Here is a 23903-nt window from a genome sequence, read left to right as displayed (position 1 = left end):
GTCCTATATAGGGTAACCAAAGACCCATTAAGCAGAGAGAAGAGGTATCAGTTTGTGCTGCCTGCTAGCTTGAAGGCCAAAGCTCTCGCTGGTGTGCATGATTTCGCTGGGCATCAAGGGCAGGCTAGAACAGCACACCTCGCCCGACAGCGTTTCTTCTGGCCGCAAATGGGAAGAGACATCAAGGAATATGTGAAATGCTGCCAACGCTGTATCCTTGCAAAGACCCCTGAACCAGCTGCCCGAGCTCCCTTGGAGAGCATTCGCACTTCGGCACCCATGGAGCTGGTGTGCATTGATTTTTGGAGTGCTGAGGACTGTAAGCAAAGATCTGTCGATGTGTTAGTCATAACAGACCACTTTACAAAATTGGCTCATGCCTTTCCCTGCGTAAACCAAACTGCAAAGCAAATAGCGAAAAAGTTATGGGATAACGTATTCTGCATCTACGGTTTCCCAGAGCGAATACATTCTGATCAAGGGGCCAATTTTGAAAGCAAACTCATAGCTGAACTCCTCAGCCTCACAGGGATTAAGAAAACACACACAACAGCATACCATCCCATGGGAAATGGGCAAACCGAAAGGTTCAATAGGACACTTGGCAGTATGTTGCGTGCCCTACCCCTGACAGCTAAGCAACACTGGGCCCAACAGATACAGACTTTGACTTTTGCGTATAATGCCACCACTCATGAAACAACTGGATATCCTCCATTCTATTTGATGTATGGTCGAGTGCCCAGACTCCCAGTAGACATGGTCTTCAAACAAGTCTTGAGGGATCCAGTCGTGGTGAATTATAAGACCTATGCAGAGAAACTGATGGCGAACCTCCATGTGGCTGCCGACATAGCTCAGCAGCATGCGAGGAAAGGACAGCAACATCAAGCTGATGGCTACAACAAGAGAGTTCGTGGAACCCACTTGAACGTTGACGACCGAAGTTTTGTTAGCTAATAAAGCAGAGAGAGGGAAGAGGAAGTTAGCGGATAAGTGGGAAGCCACTATGTATACCATCATAGACCGGAACCCTCAGACTCACGTTTACAAAGTCAGAGACGAAAGTGGGAAAACAAAAGTTGTTCATCGGAATTTGATGTTGGACGTGAGCTTCTTGCCCATGCCAGAACTAAGCGATGAAGAGACGAATGGAGCTGCCTCGGATGTGGCCAGTGAGTTTCAGCCTCCTTCTGTTGATGCTTTGAGTGGCCTAGCAGTAGATGCTTCTGAGGACCGTACATGTTCGTGGTTAAACGCATCCTCTGACTCTGAGTCTATTGGAGAAGCTGATGAGTCTGAGATGGAGAATGAGACGCCCCACTCTCTGTCCAGGAAGTCTGTTCAACTGACACCCACGAGAGCCCAGTCTAAAGAGGTCAGAGGCCAAGGGGAAAATGAATACTCACCTGTGAGAGACTTGTCGGATTCCAGTGACCCCCTGATTTGCACATGACTGACACTGACTCTGTTGCCCCAATTGATGTTCCTGACTTAGATGAGACAGGGTCTTCGGACGTCAATTCACCTGTTACACTGATTGATAGTCAGATACCCCCTCAAGTACAAGGGTTTGAAAGTCAGGTTGTCAGAACACGTACTGGCAGGGTTGTTAAGGCAGTCGATCGCTTGATAGAGAACATGGTGCAAAAACCACTCACCAAGGGTTTTGTTACAGGAGTCAGAAGGTCACTGTCTTTCCGTTCTTTATTTTAGATACATTTTTGAGATTGAGATATTTTTCTTTATTACCAGTAGTATGACCTGGGTCATGAGATGTTCATAATGGAGGGAAAGTGTTCCAAGATTTCATATGATGTATAAGGCATCATATTCACTAGAAGGGGCAGTAGCCTGATCAACTGCTGTTTTCTTTTAACTTACTTTGTAAGTAGCTTTATACGCTGTATATGGGAAATGGAGTCCCAGGGCTATCTTGGACCAAGTGGACAAGAGTTTTATTCTATATGTTTTTGGTTATTTTCCACCCTCGAAGTGTGAAGGATTTTGGTGAAATTAAAGAGGGGTGAATGTAACAGGTCAAAGAATTACAGATTTTTGCAACCGTTCATTTTCTATTTTTTATTTTATTTTGTGAGTTGATTTCACCAAAATATTGTATTGTTCAGCATTTTGTGTAGTTTACAGATATTGGGAGAGTTTAATTGTGTAAGTGCGCCCTCTAGAGTTGGTTTGGTTATATGCGGAGGGAGGTCATGCTTTTCTCAGTCTGCATTGTATTCGGCTGGGAGAGGCGGATTCTGGTCGAGGGTAGAGTTTTGAACATTTTCTCTCTTTGATGTTGAACAGATTGAGAGAGTTGTACACAATAAAGTGCCTTCAAGTACGCCAGTGTGTTGTCTTCAGTGCACCGGAACACAACGCAGTAGTCGGCAACGAGCAGACCGCGCCGGCTACACGTGCAGTAGGATACTTTGATCAGTTGATTGACAGGTGTAGGACTGCAGAACGATAAACAATAAACTTTAATCTAGCGTGGATGCTTACCAACGGATGATAGTTATATAGTCTATGGTTTATTATTATAGTTATAGTTCTTGCTTGGTGGATGGCCCTTAACTCTGACACAACACAACTAACGTTATTTATCACAACAAAACTAGCCTACTAGTAGATCTAGCTATCGTTAGCGAGCATGAATTAAATAAATATAAAATATACTTGTTTACTTGACTTTTATACTCTATAAATGGATAATTTACTCTGGCAAATTTGCCACTATCGGGCTGCAGTAGGGAGGTAAAGCGGAAATCGGAACCATGACTTCCTTTGTTTGGCTGTGCCCATAGCAACGTTCGAAAATGAGGTGGCTAGGTAGGTATAACGTTACTAGGCAACAGGATATATAATAAACAGTAACCGCAGCGTATGTGATGAGTCAAAAGAGTTGATGCAAAAACATTGGGGAGGAGGATGCATTAAAAAAAGTATACATTTCGAACTGTCCCAAAGTCCCTCGTTTCGTTCCGTTTGCCTTCGTTTAAGAAACGTTTTGCAACAGAATCGGCGGAATTAATACACCCCAAGTGATATAGATCCACCATGGCGCCCGGAGGATCCGAGGTGATGCAGTTGCGCTGTGACGTAGGTCAAACCTTGCCACTGCGACCTGAACCGTGAACAGGCTGTAGCAACGCAACTAGCAAAGACCGGACAGGCTCGGAACAACCCCGGATCAAATAGAGACTCTTCACACGAGACAGTCAGTAAATGTCACTAACTATTATCACTACGATGTAAACAATTTAGAAGCGGACTTTATGACTAGTTTTGTTTTAATAGTGAGTGCCTGTGTGTGATAATAACGGAGGCCCCCAGAGGGGGTTGGCTGAAAACTAACCCGTTTTCAGAAAGCCAGCATCATATTAATAACAGTACAGTTCAATGGTGCTGTACCGGCTGGCCAGACCGACCGTTATGTTTAGTTAACGTTAGCAATATCGCTCGGCGAGTAAGTACGTAGGCTAGCAGCTTTAGCTAACTCAGTTAGCTAGCCTGTCGCAGTAACTCACAGTTTCTAAGCTAGTCACGTTATTAAGGTTGGAACGTTATCTAGCTAGATAGTGTTTGACTGTTGTCCTAGTATAAATAAGTCCGTTGTCTATGTAGATAACGTTACGATGTTACTATCAACCTAGTAGTTAGTTAACTGATATTTGTCAACAGCGTGTCGTAGTGAAACAACTTTTCCCCCATCAACAAGCACACAGTAGCATAGAAATAAGAATGAATAGAACGGGCTTGGAAGCTCTAACCCTGGCTATTGACTGGTACATTCACAATGGGTCTTCTTCTTCAATGAGGTTGAACGGCAGTTGGCATCCAATTTGTTGCATTACCGCCACCTACTAGACTGGAGTACATCTCCCTTACCTTTCCTAAAAAATTAAATAAAACAAAGCAAAGAAATATCCTACCATCTAACACTACACTCACAACTTCAAAACTACTACTAATAATTAACCCCACCCTTCTCCACTATTTAAATATTTTCACTCCTACCTCATGCCCTCAACCTGAAATGATGGAACATCACCACTTAACACTCCCCGTAACTCTTCTGCCGTCAAGTCTCGCACACCCAAATATCTCTCTGCAGCTGCCACCACAACCTCAATTTTCTTTGATTTGTGTTCCATCCCTGCAGTACAATTAATAACCATTGCTATAAACACTAAAAACCCAATCTTACTGAAACATATATCACTTGCTTGCCTTTCCCTCTGTACTGGTATATATCTCCTACTCTCACCACTCCCCCCCACCCTTGACTCCTCTTCCTCTACTTTCTTCACTGCCTCAGCATATGACAACTTCTTCTCTACTGTTACCCTGGAAACCTCAACCTGCTTCTCTCGCACTGGACATGTCTGATCCCCAGCCCCATGGCCACCCCTACAATTAGCACACACCACCACTTTCCCCACTGCTTCACACTCCTTAGTCTCATGCCCTTCTGCACACTTCTCACACCTTGGAATCTCCCTCCTACATACTGCTGCCACATGCCCATAAGTTTGACACCTGTAACATCGTAATGTACTCGGCACATCAGCTCGCACAGGATAACTTATATATCCTAACTTCACTTTATCCGGCAAAGACTCAACTTCAAAACTCAAAAGAACAGACAATGACTCTTCTGTTTCCCCACTCTCGCCACCCTGTTAACGTCGCACCAAACGAAGAGCATCACACACACCGGGAATCTTCTCCTTCAGTTGATCCACTTTTACATTTACTGCTACCCCAGCTACCTCTCAATGGTGCCCTTTTCTTAAGAGCGAAACAATTCACAATTCTTTCCCCCATTTGTTTAACTCTGAGCGCCTTCTCCCTCTGCCCAACAGAAACACAAACAATTATCACTAGACCACTTCTGGTTACCCTCACCGATTTCACAGCACCCAACGCTCTTTTCACCCACCCTGAAACCACAAATGGATCAGCCAAAAGGCAAGGTTCCACTTTTTCCAAAAACGTCACTCCTACTGTCACAGACTCATCTTTATCCTGACCCTCGGTGCAGGCCTTGGGCTCTGAGTACTTCACCACACCTACCACCTCCGATACTTCACCACACCTACCACCTCCAATACTTCACCCTCATTCTCTTCCATTTCTCCTCCTGTCTTCAGCTCACTCTGCTTACACGTTCTACCGTTCTTCTTTAACAAACCTTCTCCCGTTTTCCCGCCATTTTTAACTGACTCAAACTCACAGTCTTCCTCCCTCTCTCTCTTAGACCTCCTTTGCCTTTCTTTATCCCTCCATTCCTCCTCATTCATCCAAGTATACGTCTCCATATGATAATACTGCATTTCTCCTGACCAATATCTGTTTCTTGCCTTCTCAAAGGACTCCATTTCCCCCTCCTTTCCCTTCTGGCGTCTATTCTATCCTCTGGACGAATTTGGTCTGCCACATAGTCCCCAATCGCCCGACATCATTCCTGATTCCGGTCTCCTCCACAAAACTCTCCCCGCAACACGCCTCCACTGCCTCCAATACCAAGCTTCCCCCTCACAATGGGTGGAGTCGATATCACATAATAATAAGGAATTCCCCTCGACCACGCCCACAAATTGGAGAAAATAAAAATTCTTTCACATTCACCCCCATTGTAAAACTTTGTTGTCGATTTCTTTGTTAGAAATAACAAAACATGCCGAAAAGCTGCTGTGTTGTTCAATGTACATGTAACAAGGTCAGAAAAGGCATAGGTAGGCAGTCAGAACGGTGCATCGGTAATCACAAGATGTAGGCTATCGCAATGCTGTATTTAGCATTTTCTTGGCTTGCAATGTCTCGCGCAAGTTCACTGAAGTTGGGGCTATCAATTAGTAGGCTGAGCTATTCTAGTGAAGAGAAAGAGAAGCAGGTGAGCCAGCGAGGGAAAGAGGGGATTGAGGCAGGCAGACAGTCAGAACCGTGCGCATAGGCTATATCTAGCAATATCTTGTCTAGCAATGCCTCGTACATTCACCAAAAGTATATTAAAGTAGGCTTATTTATTAGGCTATCAATGAGTATGGGGGGGGGATGTTTTTTCATGGATCTCCTACATGGATGTAATCGTAAAGACCATAGGCAGCTGGTGAGTTTCAAGTTTGGGGAAGCTGACAATTTGTCTTTTTGTCTTATTATTATTATTATTCTTTTTATTATTTGTCCATTTCTACCAATCTGCATGCCATTTATTACTATTTTTATATCCGTATTTTCGTGGAAAAGTTTCATTTCAATAATAGTATTTTTGTTTCTCCAAATCATTGTCACGTGGTTAATCATACAAATCTAAAGTAAAATGATACAAATCTAACAATTAAAATTCAGCTATGGCAAGAGGACTAGCCTCCACCATAGGGACACATTGATACGCTGTGTTCCACTGGGGGCTAAAGAAATGAGAGCATAGAACTCAGGTGCAGCGGTAGGCCTATAACTTCCATCTTCAACTAAGTAAAATACATAGACCTAAAGCTGACAAATACATCCTGATGAAAATTCATCTCTCTATTCTATTCTGTCTGCCTCCCTTTCTGTCTGTCTTGACTTGAGCTGTTGCTAGTGAAGTGCAACATTGTATCAACTAGCCTATTCCGGGCCTTCAGAGTTTCCTGCGCCACTGAGCTCGGTACAGAAATCTGTTTTTTATGACGTTTCAACTGGATATATGGGATCATCAGATCATGGTATTCTGCTCTTTCACACGGCTTGGTGATTATCGAGGCCGGGAATGTTGGAACGATTTTTCAAATACTGAGGAACTATCATTCGCAATGGATGTTTAAAAACAGACTTCGTTGACTGTGAGGCAAAGAAAAAAATGAGTGGTGTACATGGTGAGTTAAGACAATCAGAAATAAGACATTGCCAAATGGGCACTTTCCTACATATGCATGCATCATAGGAGAGAGACGCACCATATCTAAGCCACACCCCTCCCCTTCTTCTTGATGCACTCCCGAGTGGCGCAGTGGTCTAAGGCTGTGCCACTAGAGATCCTGGTTCGAATCCAGGCTCTGTCGTAGCCGGCCGCGACCGGGAGACCCATGGGGCGGCGCACAATTGGCCCAGCGTCGTCCAGGGTAGGGGAGGGAATGGCCGGCAGGGATGTAGCTCAGTTGGTAGAGCATGGCATTTGCAACGCCAGAGTTGTGGGTTCAATTCCCACGGGGGGCCAGTATGAAAAAAATAAAAAATAATGTATGCACTCACTACCTGTAAGTCGCTCTGGATAAGAGCGTCTGCTAAATGACTGCGAAGACACATTATCTTAGCTTTTCACTGACAGCCGGAACTCAATCAGATAGACCTATCGCCACGCGCACTACCTAAATTACAGGCTGAAACAATCCATAGCAAAAAAATACAAATAAGCTAATGATCCTCTGTGGCTAAGTCACGCTCCCTGGTGAAGTATTTCACATGATTTTATTTAGACAGGAGTCAATATAAAATGTTGTTGAAACATACAGTGGGGAAAAAAAGTATTTAGTCAGCCACCAATTGTGCAAGTTCTCCCACTTAAAAAGATGAGAGAGGCCTGTAATTTTCATCATAGGTACAGGTCAACTATGACAGACAAAATGAGAAAAAAAAATCCAGAAAATCACATTGTAGGATTTTTAATGAATTTATTTGCGAATTATGGTGGAAAATAAGTATTTGGTCAATAACAAAAGTTTCTCAATACTTTGTTATATACCCTTTGTTGGCAATGACACAGGTCAAACATTTTCTGTAAGTCTTCACAAGGTTTTCACACACTGTTGCTGGTATTTTGGCCCATTCCTCGATGCAGATCTCCTCTAGAGCAGTGATGTTTTGGGGCTGTCGCTGGGCAACACGGACTTTCAACTCCCTCCAAAGATTTTCTATGGGGTTGAGATCTGGAGACTGGCTAGGCCACTCCAGGACCTTGAAATGCTTCTTACGAAGCCACTCCTTCGTTGCCCGGGCGGTGTGTTTGGGATCATTGTCATGCTGAAAGACCCAGCCACGTTTCATCTTCAATGCCCTTGCTGATGGAAGGAGGTTTTCACTCAAAATCTCACGATACATGGCCCCATTCATTCTTTCCTTTACACGGATCAGTCGTCCTGGTCCCTTTGCAGAAAAACAGCCCCAAAGCATGATGTTTCCACCCCCATGCTTCACAGTAGGTATGGTGTTCTTTGGATGCAACTCAGCATTCTTTGTCCTCCAAACACGACGAGTTGAGTTTTTACCAAAAAGTTCTATTTTGGTTTCATCTGACCATATGACATTCTCCCAATCCTCTTCTGGATCTTCCAAATGCACTCTAGCAAACTTCAGACGGGCCTGGACATGTACTGGCTTAAGCAGGGGGACACGTCTGGCACTGCAGGATTTGAGTCCCTGGCGGAGTAGTGTGTTACTGATGGTAGGCTTTGTTACTTTGGTCCCAGCTCTCTGCAGGTCATTCACTAGGTCCCCCCGTGTGGTTCTGGGATTTTTGCTCATCGTTCTTGTGATTATTTTGACCCCACGGGGTGAGATCTTGCGTGGAGCCCCAGATCGAGGGAGATTATCAGTGGTCTTGTATGTCTTCCATTTCCTAATAATTGCTCCCACAGTTGATTTCTTCAAACCAAGCTGCTTACCTATTGCAGATTCAGTCTTCCCAGCCTGGTGCAGGTCTACAATTCTGTTTCTGGTGTCCTTTGACAGCCCTTTGGTCTTGGCCATAGTGGAGTTTGGAGTGTGACTGTTTGAGGTTGTGGACAGGTGTCTTTTATACTGATAACAAGTTCAAACAGGTGCCATTAATACAGGTAACGAGTGGAGGACAGAGGAGCCTCTTAAAGAAGAAGTTACAGGTCTGTGAGAGCCAGAAATCTTGCTTGTTTGTAGGTGACCAAATACTTATTTTCCACCATAATTTGCAAATAAATTCATTAAAAATCCTACAATTTGTCTGTCATAGTTGACGTGTACCTATGATGAAAATTACAGGCCTCTCTCATCTTTTTAAGTGGGAGAACTTGCACAATTGGTGGCTGACTAAATACTTTTTTTCCCCACTGTACATATCTACCTCAAATACCTTATTATTATCTATCCTGATGCCTAGTCACTTTACCCTGCCTTCATGTACATATCTATCTCAAATACCTTATTATTATCTATCCTGATGCCTAGTCACTTTACCCTGCCTTCATGTACATATCTACATCAAATACCTTATTATTATCTATCCTGATGCCTAGTCACTTTACCCTGCCTTCATGTACATATCTACCTCAAATACCTTATTATTATCTATCCTGATGCCTAGTCACTTTACCCTGCCTTCATGTACATATCTATCTCAAATACCTTATTATTATCTATCCTGATGCCTAACCCTGCCTTCATGTACATATCTACCTCAAATACCTTATTATTATCATTATTATTATTATTATTATTATTATTATTATTATTATTATTATTATTATTATTATTATTATCTATCCTGATGCCTAGTCACTTTACCCTGCCTTCATCTACATACAGTGCATATGGAAAGTATTCAGACCGCTATACTTTTTCCACATTTTGTAAGGTTACATTCTTATTCTAAAATTGATGAAAGAAATAATAGTTTTATCAATCGTACACACAATACCCCATAATAACAAAGAAATATCATATTTACGTCAGTATTCAGACCCTTTGTTGATCCAGTACTTTGTTGAAGCACCTTTGGCAGTGATTACAGCCTCGAGTCTTCTTGGGTATGATGCTACATGCTTGGCACACCTGTATTTGGGGAGTTTCTCCCATTCTTCTTTGCAGATCCTCTTAAGCTCTGTCAGGTTGGATGTGGAGCGTCGCTGCACAGCTATTTTCAGGTCTCTCAATTGGGTTCAAGTCCGGGCTCTGGCTAGGCCACTCAAGGACATTCAGAGACTTGTCCCGAAGCCACTCCTGCGTTGTCTTGGCTGTGTGCTTAGGGTTTTTGTCCTGTTGGAAGGTGAACATTCGCCCCAGTCTGAGGTCCTGAGCACTCTGGAGTAGGTTTTCATCAAGGATCTCTCTGTACATTGCTCCGTTCATCTTTGCCTCGATCCTGACTAGTCTCCCAGTCCTTGCCGCTGAAAACATCCCCACAGCATGATGCTGCTGCCACCACCATGCTTCACCGTAGGGATGGTGCCAGGTTTCCTCCAGACGTGACGCTTGGCATTCAGGCCAAATAGTTCAATTTTGGTTTCAGCAGACCAGAGAATCTTGTTTCCTAGGTCTGAGAGTCCTTTAGGTAACTTTTGGCAAACTCCAAATAAAATATTAATAATTTATTTGACCGACACGCGAACCAACTGAAAGACGCATCAATCTCAGTTAAAACGTCAGAGCGAGTGAAACAGCGCCCCTCTGTCTCCGTATGTGTAGACCATGTATCTGATGCTGTCTGGACAAAAGGAGTATGGCATACTATTTCTGGCCAGACAGCATCAGATACAGTGCATTCGGAAAGTATTCAGACCCCTTGACTTTTTCCACGTTGTTACGTTACAGCCTTATTCTAAAATAGATTAAATTATTGTTTTTCCTCATCAATCTACACACATTACCCCATAATGACAAAGCAAAAACAGGTTTGTAGACAAATGTATTAAAAATAAAAAACTGAAACATCACATATACTTAAGTATTCAGACCCTTTACTCAGTATTTTGTTGAAGCACCTTTGGCAGCGATTACAGCCTAGAGTATTCTTGGGTATGACGCTACAAGCTTGGCACACCTGTATTTTGGGAGTTTCTTCCATTCTTCTCTGCAGATCCTCTCAAGCTCTGTCAGGTTGGATGGGAATCGTCACTGCACAGCTATTTCCAGGTCTCTCCATAGATGTTCGATCGGGTTAGAGTCCGGGCTCTGGCTGGGCCACTCAAGGACATTCAGAGACTTGTCCCGAAGCCACTCCTGCGTTGTCTTGGCTGTGTGCTTAGGGTCATTGTCCTGTTGGAAGGTGAACCTTCGCCCCAGTCTGAGGTCCTGAGCAGGTTTTCTCAGTCTGAGGGCCCCAGTTCTTCTTCCTCTTCTCTGGCGTTTTGGGGATGAATAGAGCTGCCTCGGGAAGTTCAAACAAAGGATCCATGTCAGGGAAGTCTATTTCTGTTGAGTGACCGCCGATCTAATATCCAACAGTTATTTTCGGTTGTAGGTAATAATACAAGAAACATTCTGAGTAAATAATGTAAGAAATAACAAAGAAAATACTGCAAAGTTGGCTTGGAGCTAGAAACAGGATGACCGTGTCTGTTGGCGCCATCTTAAGTCAGTGTGGATAGTAGAGGGAGAGCCGTTTAACAAACCTGCATAAACCACACAACACAACCTTGTCAGAAATAAGAATTGGGAAACTTGTTCAGTGCAATGGTTTATTGACAGGAAAAATCATATGGGGCTCAGCATAAACAACAAAATAATAATAATTCAAGATGGCCCCTGTGGCTTGGACACGCCCCACAGCCTTAAAGACCTACTGTATAATAGACAACAAACAGTGTGTTGGTGAAGTCTTGGCCCAGTACATACCTCAACACATTATTTTCATATATTAATCATTTCATTTATAATAATATGCCATTTAGCAGACGCTTTTATCCAAAGCGACTTACAGTCATGTGTGCATACATTTTCACGTATGGGTGGTCCCGGGGATCGAACCCACTACCCTGGCGTTACAAGCGCCGTGCTCTACCAATTGAGCTACAGAGGACCACATTTATTTTAGGGGCAACGTTTCATTTCATTTTCACGTTATGCTTTTTTGGTAACTCATGTTATAATATTATGGCCAGGGGATAGAAGCTATTTAGGAGTCTGTTGATCTGAGCCTTGATGCCTGCCGGACAGAAGCATTGAGAACAGTCCATGTCTCGGGTGGCCTCAGGCCTTTTCTCAGACACCGCCTGGCATGTACATCCTGGATGGCTGGGAGCTCGTACCCCCAGTGATGGGCATTTCGGTCGAGGGCGGTGCAGTTGCCATACCAGACGGTGATACAACCAGTCAGGATGCTCTCGCTGGTGCAGCTGTAAATGTTTGTGAAGCTCTTCAGGGCTTGACATTACCTTTTTTAACCACTTGTCTTTCGGACAAGTAGGACCGATTTTTTACTTGTCCAAAAGCTGAAGTCACTTGTCCCCCCCCAAAAAAAATGTGTTGCCATTTTTATGTCAATTTGATTGGTCCCATACACATACACTACACATGACCAACAGTATGTGGACACCTGCTCGTCGAACATCTCATTCCAAAATCATGGGCATTAATATGGAGTTGGTCCCCCCTTTGCTGCTATAACAGCCTCCACTCTTCTGGGATGGCTTTTCACTAGATGATGGAACATTGCTGCGGGGACTTGCTTCCATTCAGCCACAAGCATTAGTGAGGTCAGGCACTGATGTTGGGCGATTAGGCCTGACCTGCAGTCGGCGTTCCAATTCATCCCAAAGGTGTTTGATCGGGTTGAGGTCAAGACTGTGCAGGCCAGTCAAGTTCTTCCACACCGATCTCGACAAACCATTTCTGTATGGACCTCGCTTTGTGCACAGGGGCATTGTCATGCTGAAACAGGAAAGGGCCTTCCCTAAACTGTTACCACAAAGTTGGAAGCACATAATCGTCTACAATGTCATTGTATGCTGTAGCATTAAGATTTCCCTTCACTGGAACTAAGGGGCCAAGCCCAAACCACAAAAAACAGCCCCAGACCATTATTCCTCCTCCACCAAACTTTACAGTTGGCACTATGCATTCGGGCAGGTAGCGTTCTCCTGGCATCCGCCCAAATTCATCCATCGGCCTGCCAGATGGTAAAGCGTGATTCATCACTCCAGAGAACGCGTTTCCACTGAGTCCAATGGCCGTGAGCTTTACACCACTCCAGCCGACGCTTGGCATTGTGGTTTCCTCTAACCCCACATAACACTTGGCAGGGTTCGCCGTGAGCCCTGCCTTCCTAAGGGCATTTAGCACTGCCTGTACCCGGGGTAAGTGGGATTCCCAATCTGGGCTGTAGATCCCCATGTCATCTAAATAGGCTGCGGTTTTAGGACCTGGTCCATTAGCCGTTGAAAGGTGGCTGGGGCCCCGTGTAAGCCGAATGCCATGATGGTGTACTGAAACAAACCATCAGGGGTTGCGAAGGCTGTCTTTTCTTTGGCTCTAGGTCCAGGGTCGTAATGTACCGAGCTTTACCAATTTCCTCCAATAGTTCATCTACTCAGGGCATGGGGTAGGCATCAAACTTGGAGATTTCATTTACCTTCTGAAAATCATTACAAAACCGCAAAGACCCATCAGGCTTGGAGACCATCACAATTGGCCTAGACCACTCACTATGTGACTCTTCGACCACTCCAGCTGCCAACATTTTCTCAGTCTCCGCTCCAATCGCGGCTCGTCGAGCCTTGGGTACCCGATATGGCCTCATGCTCACTTTTCTCCCTGGTAGGGAAACAATATCATGAGCCGTATCCTCAGTTCGTCCTGGTATCCCTGAAAACACATCTCTGTTTTTCTGGATCAGGGTCTTTACTTCCTGTCCTTGTGCTGGGGACAGAGTAGGTGAAACATGCACTCCGGCTGCCTCCTGAGTGGGTGTGGGGTAAGTGACAGTTAGTGTTTCTCTCTCTCTCTCCATGCTTTTAACAGGTTTATGTGATAGATCTGTTCCGGGGGCCGACGACCTGGCTGTCGGAACCGATAATTAACTTCTCCTATTTTCTCCAGCACTTCATACGGTCCGTTCCATGTGGCTAGTAGTTTACACTCTACCGTGGGGACCAGCACTAACACCTTATCTCCCGGTTAAAATTCCCTCAAGGTAGCCTGCCGGATGTAAGTGTGCCGCTGGTGCTCTTGTGCTTGCCTCATGTGCTCTCTGACGATGGGCGTGACTGTGGCTATCCTGTCTTGCATTGCCGTGACGTGCTCTATAACACTAGTATAAAGGGTGGCCTGGTGCTCCCAGGTTTCCCGGGCGATGTCTAAGATTCCCTGGGGGTGCCTCCCATATACTAGCTCAAAGGGTGAAAACCCCAGCGAGGCTTGGGGAACCTCTCTAATGGCAAACATCAGATACGGCAACATGAAATCCCAGTTTTTCCCATCCTTATCGATTACCTTCCTGAGCATTGACTTCAGGGTGCGGTTGAATCTCTCAACCAGCCCGTCCGTCTGAGGATGGTAAACCGATGTCCTCAACTGTTTCACCTGCCACAACTTACAAAGGTCCGCCATAAGGCGGGACATAAAGGGGGTCCCCTGGTCAGTAAGGATCTCCTTTGGAATCCCTACCCTGGTGAACAGGAGCACTAACTCCTTGGCAATATTTTTGGAAGCCATCGTCCGAAGGCTTCTGGGTAGTGAGTGGCATAATCTAGGATGACGAGAATGTATTGGTGCCCTCTGGCAGATTTGGGTAGTGGGCCCACTATGTCCATCGCTATCCTCTCAAATGGCATTTTGATTATGGGGAGTGGCACTAACAGGCTTCTAACAGCTGGTCGGGGAGCTGTTAACTGGCACTCGGGGCACTCTCCACAATGTAGAGCCACCTCAGCCTGAATTCCTGGCCAGTGAAACCTCCTCACAATCCTGTCTCGGGTTTTATCGATACCAAGGTGTCCCCCCAGAATATGCCCATGAGCTAAGTCCAGTACTGTTCTCCGGTACCAGGTGGGGACCAACAACTGTTCCACCACATCAACCCCTATTTTTGAGACTCTGCACACCTTGTTCTCCTCTATCACTATAATACCTTGTTCTCCTCTATCACTATAATACCTTGTTCTCCTCCTCTATCACTATAATACCTCGCAAGCCACTCTTCCCTAACTAGAGGTTCTGCGTTCTTCCGGCCCTGAACCGTGCAGCCCTCTCTTTGTTGAATAGAGGCATCTAGAAGGACAGAATTGTCCCTCAAAACAGGGGTTCCCAAACTTTTTCACTCAAGCCCCCCTTCCAGAATTTGGGAACATCCCGCATCACGTCTATTTCTACCACTGGTTATGACACAAATGTTTCACACCCCTCTTGTTGGCGGGGATAACATTTTGGTTTAAAGCTTATTTCCTGCAATTCTATACATTTTGTCATGTCTAATGTTATATTCATGTGATATTTGAGTGACTTAAACATTACAATATCTATGGGTTAAAAAATGTTAGCTGACATAGTTGATCTGGACATTTCTGACAAGTTATAAATAGCTCTCTAAGGTCTGCAATGACTAACATGACAATAGGAACTGTTGATGCGCTACCCAATTTAGAAATTACACCTTGTGCATTCTACTATTACAACTTTCAAGAGTACGTTGAAAGCTGGACTGAGTTACTTAAAAATACAAAACAATTATAATGCCCCCCCTGCCGACCCCTGGGGGGGGGGTCAACTTCAAGTAGGCCTAGTCCCCAACCTCCCGGTACATTCTGGTGGGTTGTGATTGTCCTCTCTTTTCTAAACTGTTGGGGAAGCAGCCCGGCACAACCATCAAGAAGAAACCCACCTGGGGCTCGGAGGAAAACCAAACCCCCTCAAACAGTCGACGAAACCCTGGCCAGCGGAACCCGGAAGGGGCCTCCACTGAGCCGGGATCAGAGGAAAAATCAACAGGACCCGTCGATCCAGACCCAGACTGGGAGCTGTCAGAGGAAGATTTCGGAGAGGGGCCCCTCGGTCTCAACCTCAAAGGCCAGTTCAGAACGGCCCAGCTGGAGGACCCCAACCTCTAAGGCCAGTTCAGAATGGCCCAGCTGGAGGACCCCAACCTCTAAGGCCAGTTCAGAACGGCCCAGCTGGAGGACCCCAACCTCTAAGGCCAGTTCAGAATGGCCCAGCTGGAGGACCCCAACCTCTAAGGCCAGTTCAGAACGGCCCAGCTGGAGGACCCCAACCTCTAAGGCCAGTTCAGAATGGCCCAGCTGGAGGACCCCAACCTCTAAGGCCAGTTCAGAACGGCCCAGCTGGAGGACCCCAACCTCTAAGGCCAGTTCAGAACGGCCCAGCTGGAGGACCCCAACCTCTAAGGCCAGTTCGGAACGGCCCAGCTGGAGGACCCCAACCTCTAAGGCCAGTTCAGAATGGCCCAGCTGGAGGACCCCAACCTCTAAGGCCAGTTCAGAACGGCCCAGCTGGAGGACCCCAACCTCTAAGGCCAGTTCAGAACGGCCCAGCTGGAGGACCCCAACCTCTAAGGCCAGTTCAGAACGGCCCAGCTGGAGGACCCCAACCTCTAAGGCCAGTTCAGAACGGCCCAGCTGGAGGACCCCAACCTCTAAGGCCAGTTCAGAATGGCCCAGCTGGAGGACCCCAACCTCTAAGGCCAGTTCAGAACGGCCCAGCTGGAGGACCCCAACCTCTAAGGCCAGTTCAGAACGGCCCAGCTGGAGGACCCCAACCTCTAAGGCCAGTTCAGAATGGCCCAGCTGGAGGACCCCAACCTCTAAGGCCAGTTCAGAACGGCCCAGCTGGAGGACCCCCAACCTCTAAGGCCAGTTCAGAATGGCCCAGCTGGAGGACCCCAACCTCTAAGGCCAGTTCAGAACGGCCCAGCTGGAGGACCCCAACCTCTAAGGCCAGTTCAGAATGGCCCAGCTGGAGGACCCCAACCTCTAAGGCCAGTTCAGAACGGCCCAGCTGGAGGACCCCAACCTCTAAGGCCAGTTCAGAACGACCCAGCTGGAGGACCCCAACCTCTAAGGCCAGTTCAGAACGGCCCAGCTGGAGGACCCCAACCTCTAAGGCCAGTTCAGAATGGCCCAGCTGGAGGACCCCAACCTCTAAGGCCAGTTCAGAACGGCCCAGCTGGAGGACCCCAACCTCTAAGGCCAGTTCAGAACTGCCCAGCTGGAGGACCCCAACCTCTAAGGCCAGTTCAGAACGGCCCAGCTGGAGGACCCCAACCTCTAAGGCCAGTTCAGAACGGCCCAGCTGGAGGACCCCAACCTCTAAGGCCAGTTCAGATCGGCCCAGCTGGAGGACCCCAACCTCTAAGGCCAGTTCAGAACGGCCCAGCTGGAGGACCCCAGGGTCCAGGTAACCGACGTAGATGGAGAGTTGGTCCCTGGGGTGAGGGGATTGAGATCTCCTCGCTTTGTGATGAAGAGGCAGCTGTTGTATTATGCTAAAGAAGTCAATTCTAAAGTTACCGAACTGTTGTTAGTCCCAAAACGGTATGTCCCCACCGTGTTGCCGTTGGAGCCCACCTGGGGATCCAGAGGACAAAGGACAGGGTCCTGGAGTGCTTCTACTGGACCGGAGTGGTAAGAGCCGTGGAGGATTATTGCCGGTCGTGTCCCGAATGCCAACTCACTGCATCCTCTAATCTCTCTTCCTGTCTCCTCCTCAATGGACCTGGTGGGGCCCTTGGTAAAGTCCGCCAAAGGGCACCAATATATCCTGGTGATTCTAGACTATGCCACGAGAAAGGTCCATTTTGCTCTACGCTTGTGTTACTTCACACTCTCATCAGTTGATGGCCAGCTCGTCCCCCACCGACTGCTACAATTGATAAAGAATTGATAATACATTATATTAATTAAATGCTTATGATTTGAAAAGATAACCTCACGAAAACAAAATAATAATGCCCATGTTGCCATCTCTTTTCATAATTAAATAAAGACCGTATGCCTAAACATAACAATATCAAAACAATACAACTATACGTGTCATTCTGAGTAACAGTTATACAGGTATACCGAATGGCAGAATCGTTACTCCGAATGATTTAAAAAAAAACAGTTTTAACTTAGGCAATTGCTTGGCCACCTATATGTAAAACTATGACCTTGACATACAGCTTTTTAATGTCACCTTTCACATCAAATATGCAATTTTGAAATAAAACTACATTATAAATGTTTTTTAAGCATTGTACCGTATGACACAGGATTTTGTGTCATAGTGCAACTTACAAACCTCTCTGTGCCTGCCTGGGGGTCTTTCGGAATATTATGTCTGATGCAATATCCTGTCTAATGACTATCGCAATGCTTTTTGGTCTGAAAAAGCTCCTGAATGTCTGTTATACTGAATGACATTGAAGGAAATCCCAATGTAGGGACATAAGTCTTTCAAGCATAAAACAGTAATGAAGTTTAGAATCTTCACCATATTTTTATTAATCAATGCAAAGGTTTGATATATATATTAGGGTTTGATATATATATATATAGGTGCAGACAGTTACTCATTAGTTACATTTTGGCACTTTTTGTAATATTGTAAATATGCTTCAGACACCAAAATGGACACATCTCGCTCTCTCTCTCTCTCTCTCTCTCTCTCTCTCTCTCTCTCTCTCTCTCTCTCTCTCTCTCCCCCCTCACTCTCTCTCTCTCTCTCTCTCTCTCTCTCTCTCTCTCTCTCTCTCTCTCCCTCTCTCTCTCTGTCTACCCCCCTCTCTCCCCCCTCTGTGGAATGGTCATTAAGACACTAAGAGCTTACAGACGGTAGGCAATTAGGGTCACAGTTATGAAAACTTAGGACACTAAAGAGGCCTTTCTACTGACAGGATGGCAACAACAACTGCCCGAGTTACAACAGGAACGCACAATCCCTCCATCAGTGCTCAGACTGTCCGCAATAGGCTGAGAGAGGCTGGACTGAGGGCTTGTAGGCCTGTTGTAAGACTGGTCCTCACCAGACATCACCGGCAACAACATCGCCTATGGGCACAAACCCACCGTCGCTGGACCAGACAGGACTGGCAAAAAGTGCTCTTCACTGACGAGTCGCGGTTTTGTCTCACCAGGGGTGATGGTCGGATTCGCGTTTATCATCGAAGGAATGAGCGTTACAACGAGGCCTGTACTCTGGACTCTGGAGTGGGATTGATTTGGAGGTGGAGGGTCCGTCATGGTCTGGGGCGGTGTGTCACAGCATCATCGGACTGAGCTTGTTGTCATTGCAGGCAATCTCAACGCTGTGCGTTACAGGGAAGACATCCTCCTCCCTCATGTGGTACCCTTCTTGCAGGCTCATCCTGACATGACCCTCCAGCATGACAATGCCACCAGCCATGCTGCTCGTTCTGTGTGTGATTTCCTGCAAGACAGGAATGTCAGTGTTCTGCCATGGCCAGTGAAGAGCCCGGATCTCAATCCCATTGAGCACATCTGGGACCTGTTGGATCGGAGGGTGAGGGCTAGGGCCATTCCCCCCAGAAATGTCAGGGAACTTGCAGGTGCCTTGGTGGAAGAGTGGGGTAACATCTCACAGCAATAACTGGCAAATCTGGTGCAGTCCATGAGGAGGAGATGCACTGCAGTACTTAATGCAGCTGGTGGCCACACCAGATACTGACTGTTACTTTTGATTTTGACCCCCCCTTTGTTCAGGGACACATTATTCAATATCTGTTAGTCACATGTCTGTGGAACTTGTTCAGTTTGTGTCTCAGTTGTTGAATCTTGTTATGTTCATACAAATATTTACACATGTTAAGTTTGCTGAAAATAAACGCAGTTGACAGTGAGAGGACGTTTCTTTTTTTGCTGAGTTTAGTTTGATTATGTCAAACCTTGTTCTCACGTGGAGTCTGTCTCAAACACGAACAGTGTTTTTGTAAACGTGAGATTTAATGTAAAATGATTTTCATGTTTTTAACCATTCATAATATAATTTTCTCCAATCTTAAACTTAGTTTGTGTGTGTGCATGCCTGCGTGTGGTTGTGTTGCAGGGTGATGGCGGTGAATGTATTCTCCATCTCTTCGGCTGTAGAGAACCTGAGTCGTCATGACATGCTGGCCTGGGTCAATGACTCTCTACAGCTCACCTACACCAAGATAGAACAACTGTGCTCCGGTAACACACTCACTCAATCATTTAAATTAACGTCATTATGAATTATTTGCTAACTTATAAATGTGTGTGTGTGTGTGTGTGTGTGTGTGTGTGTGTGTGTGTGTGTGTGTGTGTGTGTGTATATATAGGTGCAGCGTATTGTCAGTTTATGGACATGCTGTTTCCTGGCTGTGTCCTGCTGAAGAAGGTGAAGTTCTCAGCCCGGCTGGAACATGAGTTCATCAACAACTTCAAGGTCCTACAGGCCTCCTTCAAGAGGATGGGGGTAGACAAGGTATATACACACCATATCACACACACACACACACACACACACACCCTAACACACACACACACACCCCATATCACACCCCATATCACACACCATATCACACCCCATATCACACCCCATATCACACCCCATATCACACACCATATCACACCCCATATCACACCCCATATCACACCCCATATCACACACCATATCACACACCATATCACACACCATATATACACACCATATCACACACCATATCACACCCCATATCACACACCATATCACACACACACCATATCACACCCCATATCACACCCCATATCACACCCCATATCACACCCCATATCACACACCATATCACACACCATATATACACACCATATCACACACCATATCACACCCCATATCACACACCATATCACACACACACCATATCACACCCCATATCACACCCCATATCACACCCCATATCACACCCCATATCACACACCATATCACACACCATATATACACACCATATCACACACCATATCACACCCCATATCACACACCATATCACACACACACCATATCACACCCCATATCACACCCCATATCACACCCCATATCACACCCCATATCACACACCATATCACACACCATATATACACACCATATCACACACCATATCACACCCCATATCACACACCATATCACACACACACCATATCACACCCCATATCACACACCATATCACACACCATATCACACCCCATATCACACCCCATATCACACACCATATCACACCCCATATCACACACCATATCACACACCATATCACACCCCATATCACACCCCATATCACACACCATATCACACACCATATCACAACCCATATCACACCCCATATCACACCCCATATCACACCCCATATCACACCCCATATCACACACCATATCACACCCCATATCACACACCATATCACACACCATATCACACACCATATCACACCCCATATCACACACCATATCACACCCCATATCACACACCATATCACACACCATATCACACACCATATCACACCCCATATCACACCCCATATCACACACCATATCATCTCATCAAGGCTTGGCAACACCTGTCTTATCAAGGCTTGGCAACATCTGTCCTTATCAAGGCTTGACGGCACAGCACTTGGACATGGTTGATGCTCCCTGGGGGGTGGAGTCTAAACTACCAAACCTACAGTGCATTAGGAAAGTATTCAATCAATCAATCAATCAATTTTATTTTATATAGCCCTTCGTACATCAGCTAATATCTCGAAGTGCTGTACAGAAACCCAGCCTAAAACCCCAAACAGCTAGTAATGCAGGTGTAGAAGCACGGTGGCTAGGAAAAACTCCCTAGAAAGGCCAAAACCTAGGAAGAAACCTAGAGAGGAACCAGGCTATGAGGGGTGGCCAGTCCTCTTCTGGCTGTGCCGGGTGGAGGTTATAACAGAACCATGCCAAGATGTTCAAAAATGTTCATAAGTGACAAGCATGGTCAAATAATAATCAGGAATAAATCTCAGTTGGCTTTTCATAGCCAATCATTAAGAGTTGAAAACAGCAGGTCTGGGACAGGTAGGGGGTTCCATAACCGCAGGCAGAACAGTTGAAACTGGAATAGCAGCAAGGCCAGGCGGACTGGGGACAGCAAGGAGTCACCACGGCCGGTAGTCCCGACGTATGGTCCTAGGGCTCAGGTCTCTCAGTTGGCTTTTCATAGCCGATCATTAAGAGTTGAAAACAGCAGGTCTGGGACAGGTAGGGGTTTCGTAACCGCAGGCAGAACAGTTGAAACTGGAATAGCAGCAAGGCCAGGCGGACTGGGGACAGCAAGGTGTCAGCATGCCCGGTAGTCCTGGCGTATGGTCCTAGGGCTCAGGTTCTCAGAGAGAAAGAGAGAACGAGAGAATTAGAGAGAGCATACTTAAATTCACACAGGACACTGGATAAGACAGGAGAAGTACTCCAGGTATAACCAACTAACCCCAGCCCCCGACACATAAACTACTGCAGCATAAATACTGGAGGCTGAGACAGGAGCGGTCCGGAGACACTGTGGCCCCATCCGAAGAAACCCCGGACAGGGCCAAACAGGAAGGATATAACCCCACCCACTCTGCCAAAGCACAGCCCCCGCACCACTAGAGGGATATCCTCAACCACCAACTTACAATCCTGAGACAAGGCCGAGTATAGCCCACAGAGGTCTCCACCACAGCACAAACCAAGGGGGCGCCAACCCAGACAGGAAGATCACGTCAGTAACTCAACCCACTCAAGTGACGCACCCCTCCTAGGGGACGGCATGAAAGAGCACCAGCAAGCCAGTGACTCAGCCCCTGTAACAGGGTTAGAGGCAGAGAACCCCAGTGGAGAGAGGGGGAACCGGCCTGGCAGAGACAGCAAGGGCTGTTCGTTGCTCCAGAGCCTTTCCGTTCACCTTCACACTCCTGGGCCAGACTACACTCAATCATATGACCTACTGAAGAGATAAGTCTTCAGTAAAGACTTAAAGGTTGAGACCGAGTCTGCGTCTCTCACATGGGTAGGCAGACTGTTCCATAAAAATGGAGATCTATAGGAGAAAGCCCTGCCTCCCGCTGTTTGCTTAGAAATTCTAGGGACAATTAGGAGGCCTGCGTCTTGTGACCGTAGCGTACGTATTGGTATGTACGGCAGGACCAACTCGGAAAGATAGGTAGGAGCAAGCCCATGTAACGCTTTATAGGTTAACAGTAAAACCTTGAAATCAGCCCTTGCCTTAACAGGAAGCCAGTGTGGGAAGCTAGCACTGGAGTAATATGATCAAATTTCTTGGTTCTAGTCAGGATTCTAGCAGCCGTATTTAGCACTAACTGAAGTTTATTTAGTGCTTTATCCGGGTAGCCGGAAAGTAGAGCATTGCAGTAGTCTAACCTAGAAGTAACAAATGCATGGATTAATTTTTCTGCATCATTTTTGGACAGAAAATTTCTGATTTTTGCAATGTTACGTAGATGGAAAAAAGCTGTCCTTGAAACAGTCTTGATATGTTCGTCAAAAGAGAGATCAGGGTCAAGAGTAACGCCGAGGTCCTTCACAGTTTTATTTGAGACGACTTTACAACCATCAAGATGAATTGTCAGATTTAACAGAAGATCTCTTTGTTTCTTGGGACCTAGAACAAGCATCTCTGTTTTGTCCGAGTTTAAAAGTAGAACGTTTTCAGCCATCCACTTCCTTATGTCTGAAACACAGGCTTCTAGCGAGGGCAATTTTGGGGCTTCACCATGTTTCATTGAAATGTACAGCTGTGTGTCATCCGCATAGCAGTGAAAGTTAACATTATGTTTTCGAATAACATCCCCAAGAGGTAAAATATATAGTGAAAACAATAGTGGTCCTAAAACGGAACCTTGAGGAACACCCGGAAATGTACAGTTGATTTGTCGGAGGACAGACCATTCACAGAGACAAACTGATATCTTTCCGACAGGTAAGATCTAAACCAGGCCAGAACTTGTCCGTGTAGACCAATTTGGGTTTCCAGTCTCTCCAAAAGAATGTGGTGATCGATGGTGTCAAAGGCAGCACTAAGGTCTAGTAGCACGAGGACAGATGCAGAGCCTCGGTCTGACGCCATTAAAAGGTCATTTACCACCTTCACAAGTGCAGTCTCAGTGCTATGATGGGGTCTAAAACCAGACTGAAGCATTTCGTATACATTGTTTGTCTTCAGAAAGGCAGTGAGTTGCTGCGCAACAGCTTTTTCTAAAA

At 46.0% G+C, this 23903-nt stretch overlaps 1 protein-coding gene across 4 annotated transcripts in view; it reads left to right on the top strand.

Moving 5' to 3' along the window:
- Positions 1-2953: 2953 nt before the first annotated feature.
- Positions 2954-23903, top strand: part of LOC121552798 (microtubule-associated protein RP/EB family member 3-like) — a 72496-nt gene continuing 51546 nt past the window's right edge. Inside the window, exons 1-3 of one of the 4 annotated variants that reach the window (XM_041865838.2) lie at positions 2954-3223; positions 19735-19859; positions 19988-20133. In XM_041865838.2, coding sequence (XP_041721772.1) covers positions 19739-19859; positions 19988-20133 — 267 coding nt within the window. In that variant the 5' untranslated portion in view covers positions 2954-3223; positions 19735-19738. Of the gene's footprint in view, positions 3224-6629; positions 6867-19734; positions 19860-19987; positions 20134-23903 lie in introns of those variants that run through there. The other 3 variants (XM_041865840.2, XM_041865841.2, XM_041865839.2) reach the window with 3 other exon arrangements.

This window comes from Coregonus clupeaformis, chromosome 36 (genome assembly GCF_020615455.1).
Source record: "Coregonus clupeaformis isolate EN_2021a chromosome 36, ASM2061545v1, whole genome shotgun sequence".
In the NCBI taxonomy this organism is placed as follows: domain Eukaryota; kingdom Metazoa; phylum Chordata; class Actinopteri; order Salmoniformes; family Salmonidae; genus Coregonus; species Coregonus clupeaformis.
This window is presented reverse-complemented; position numbering and strand designations above follow the sequence as displayed.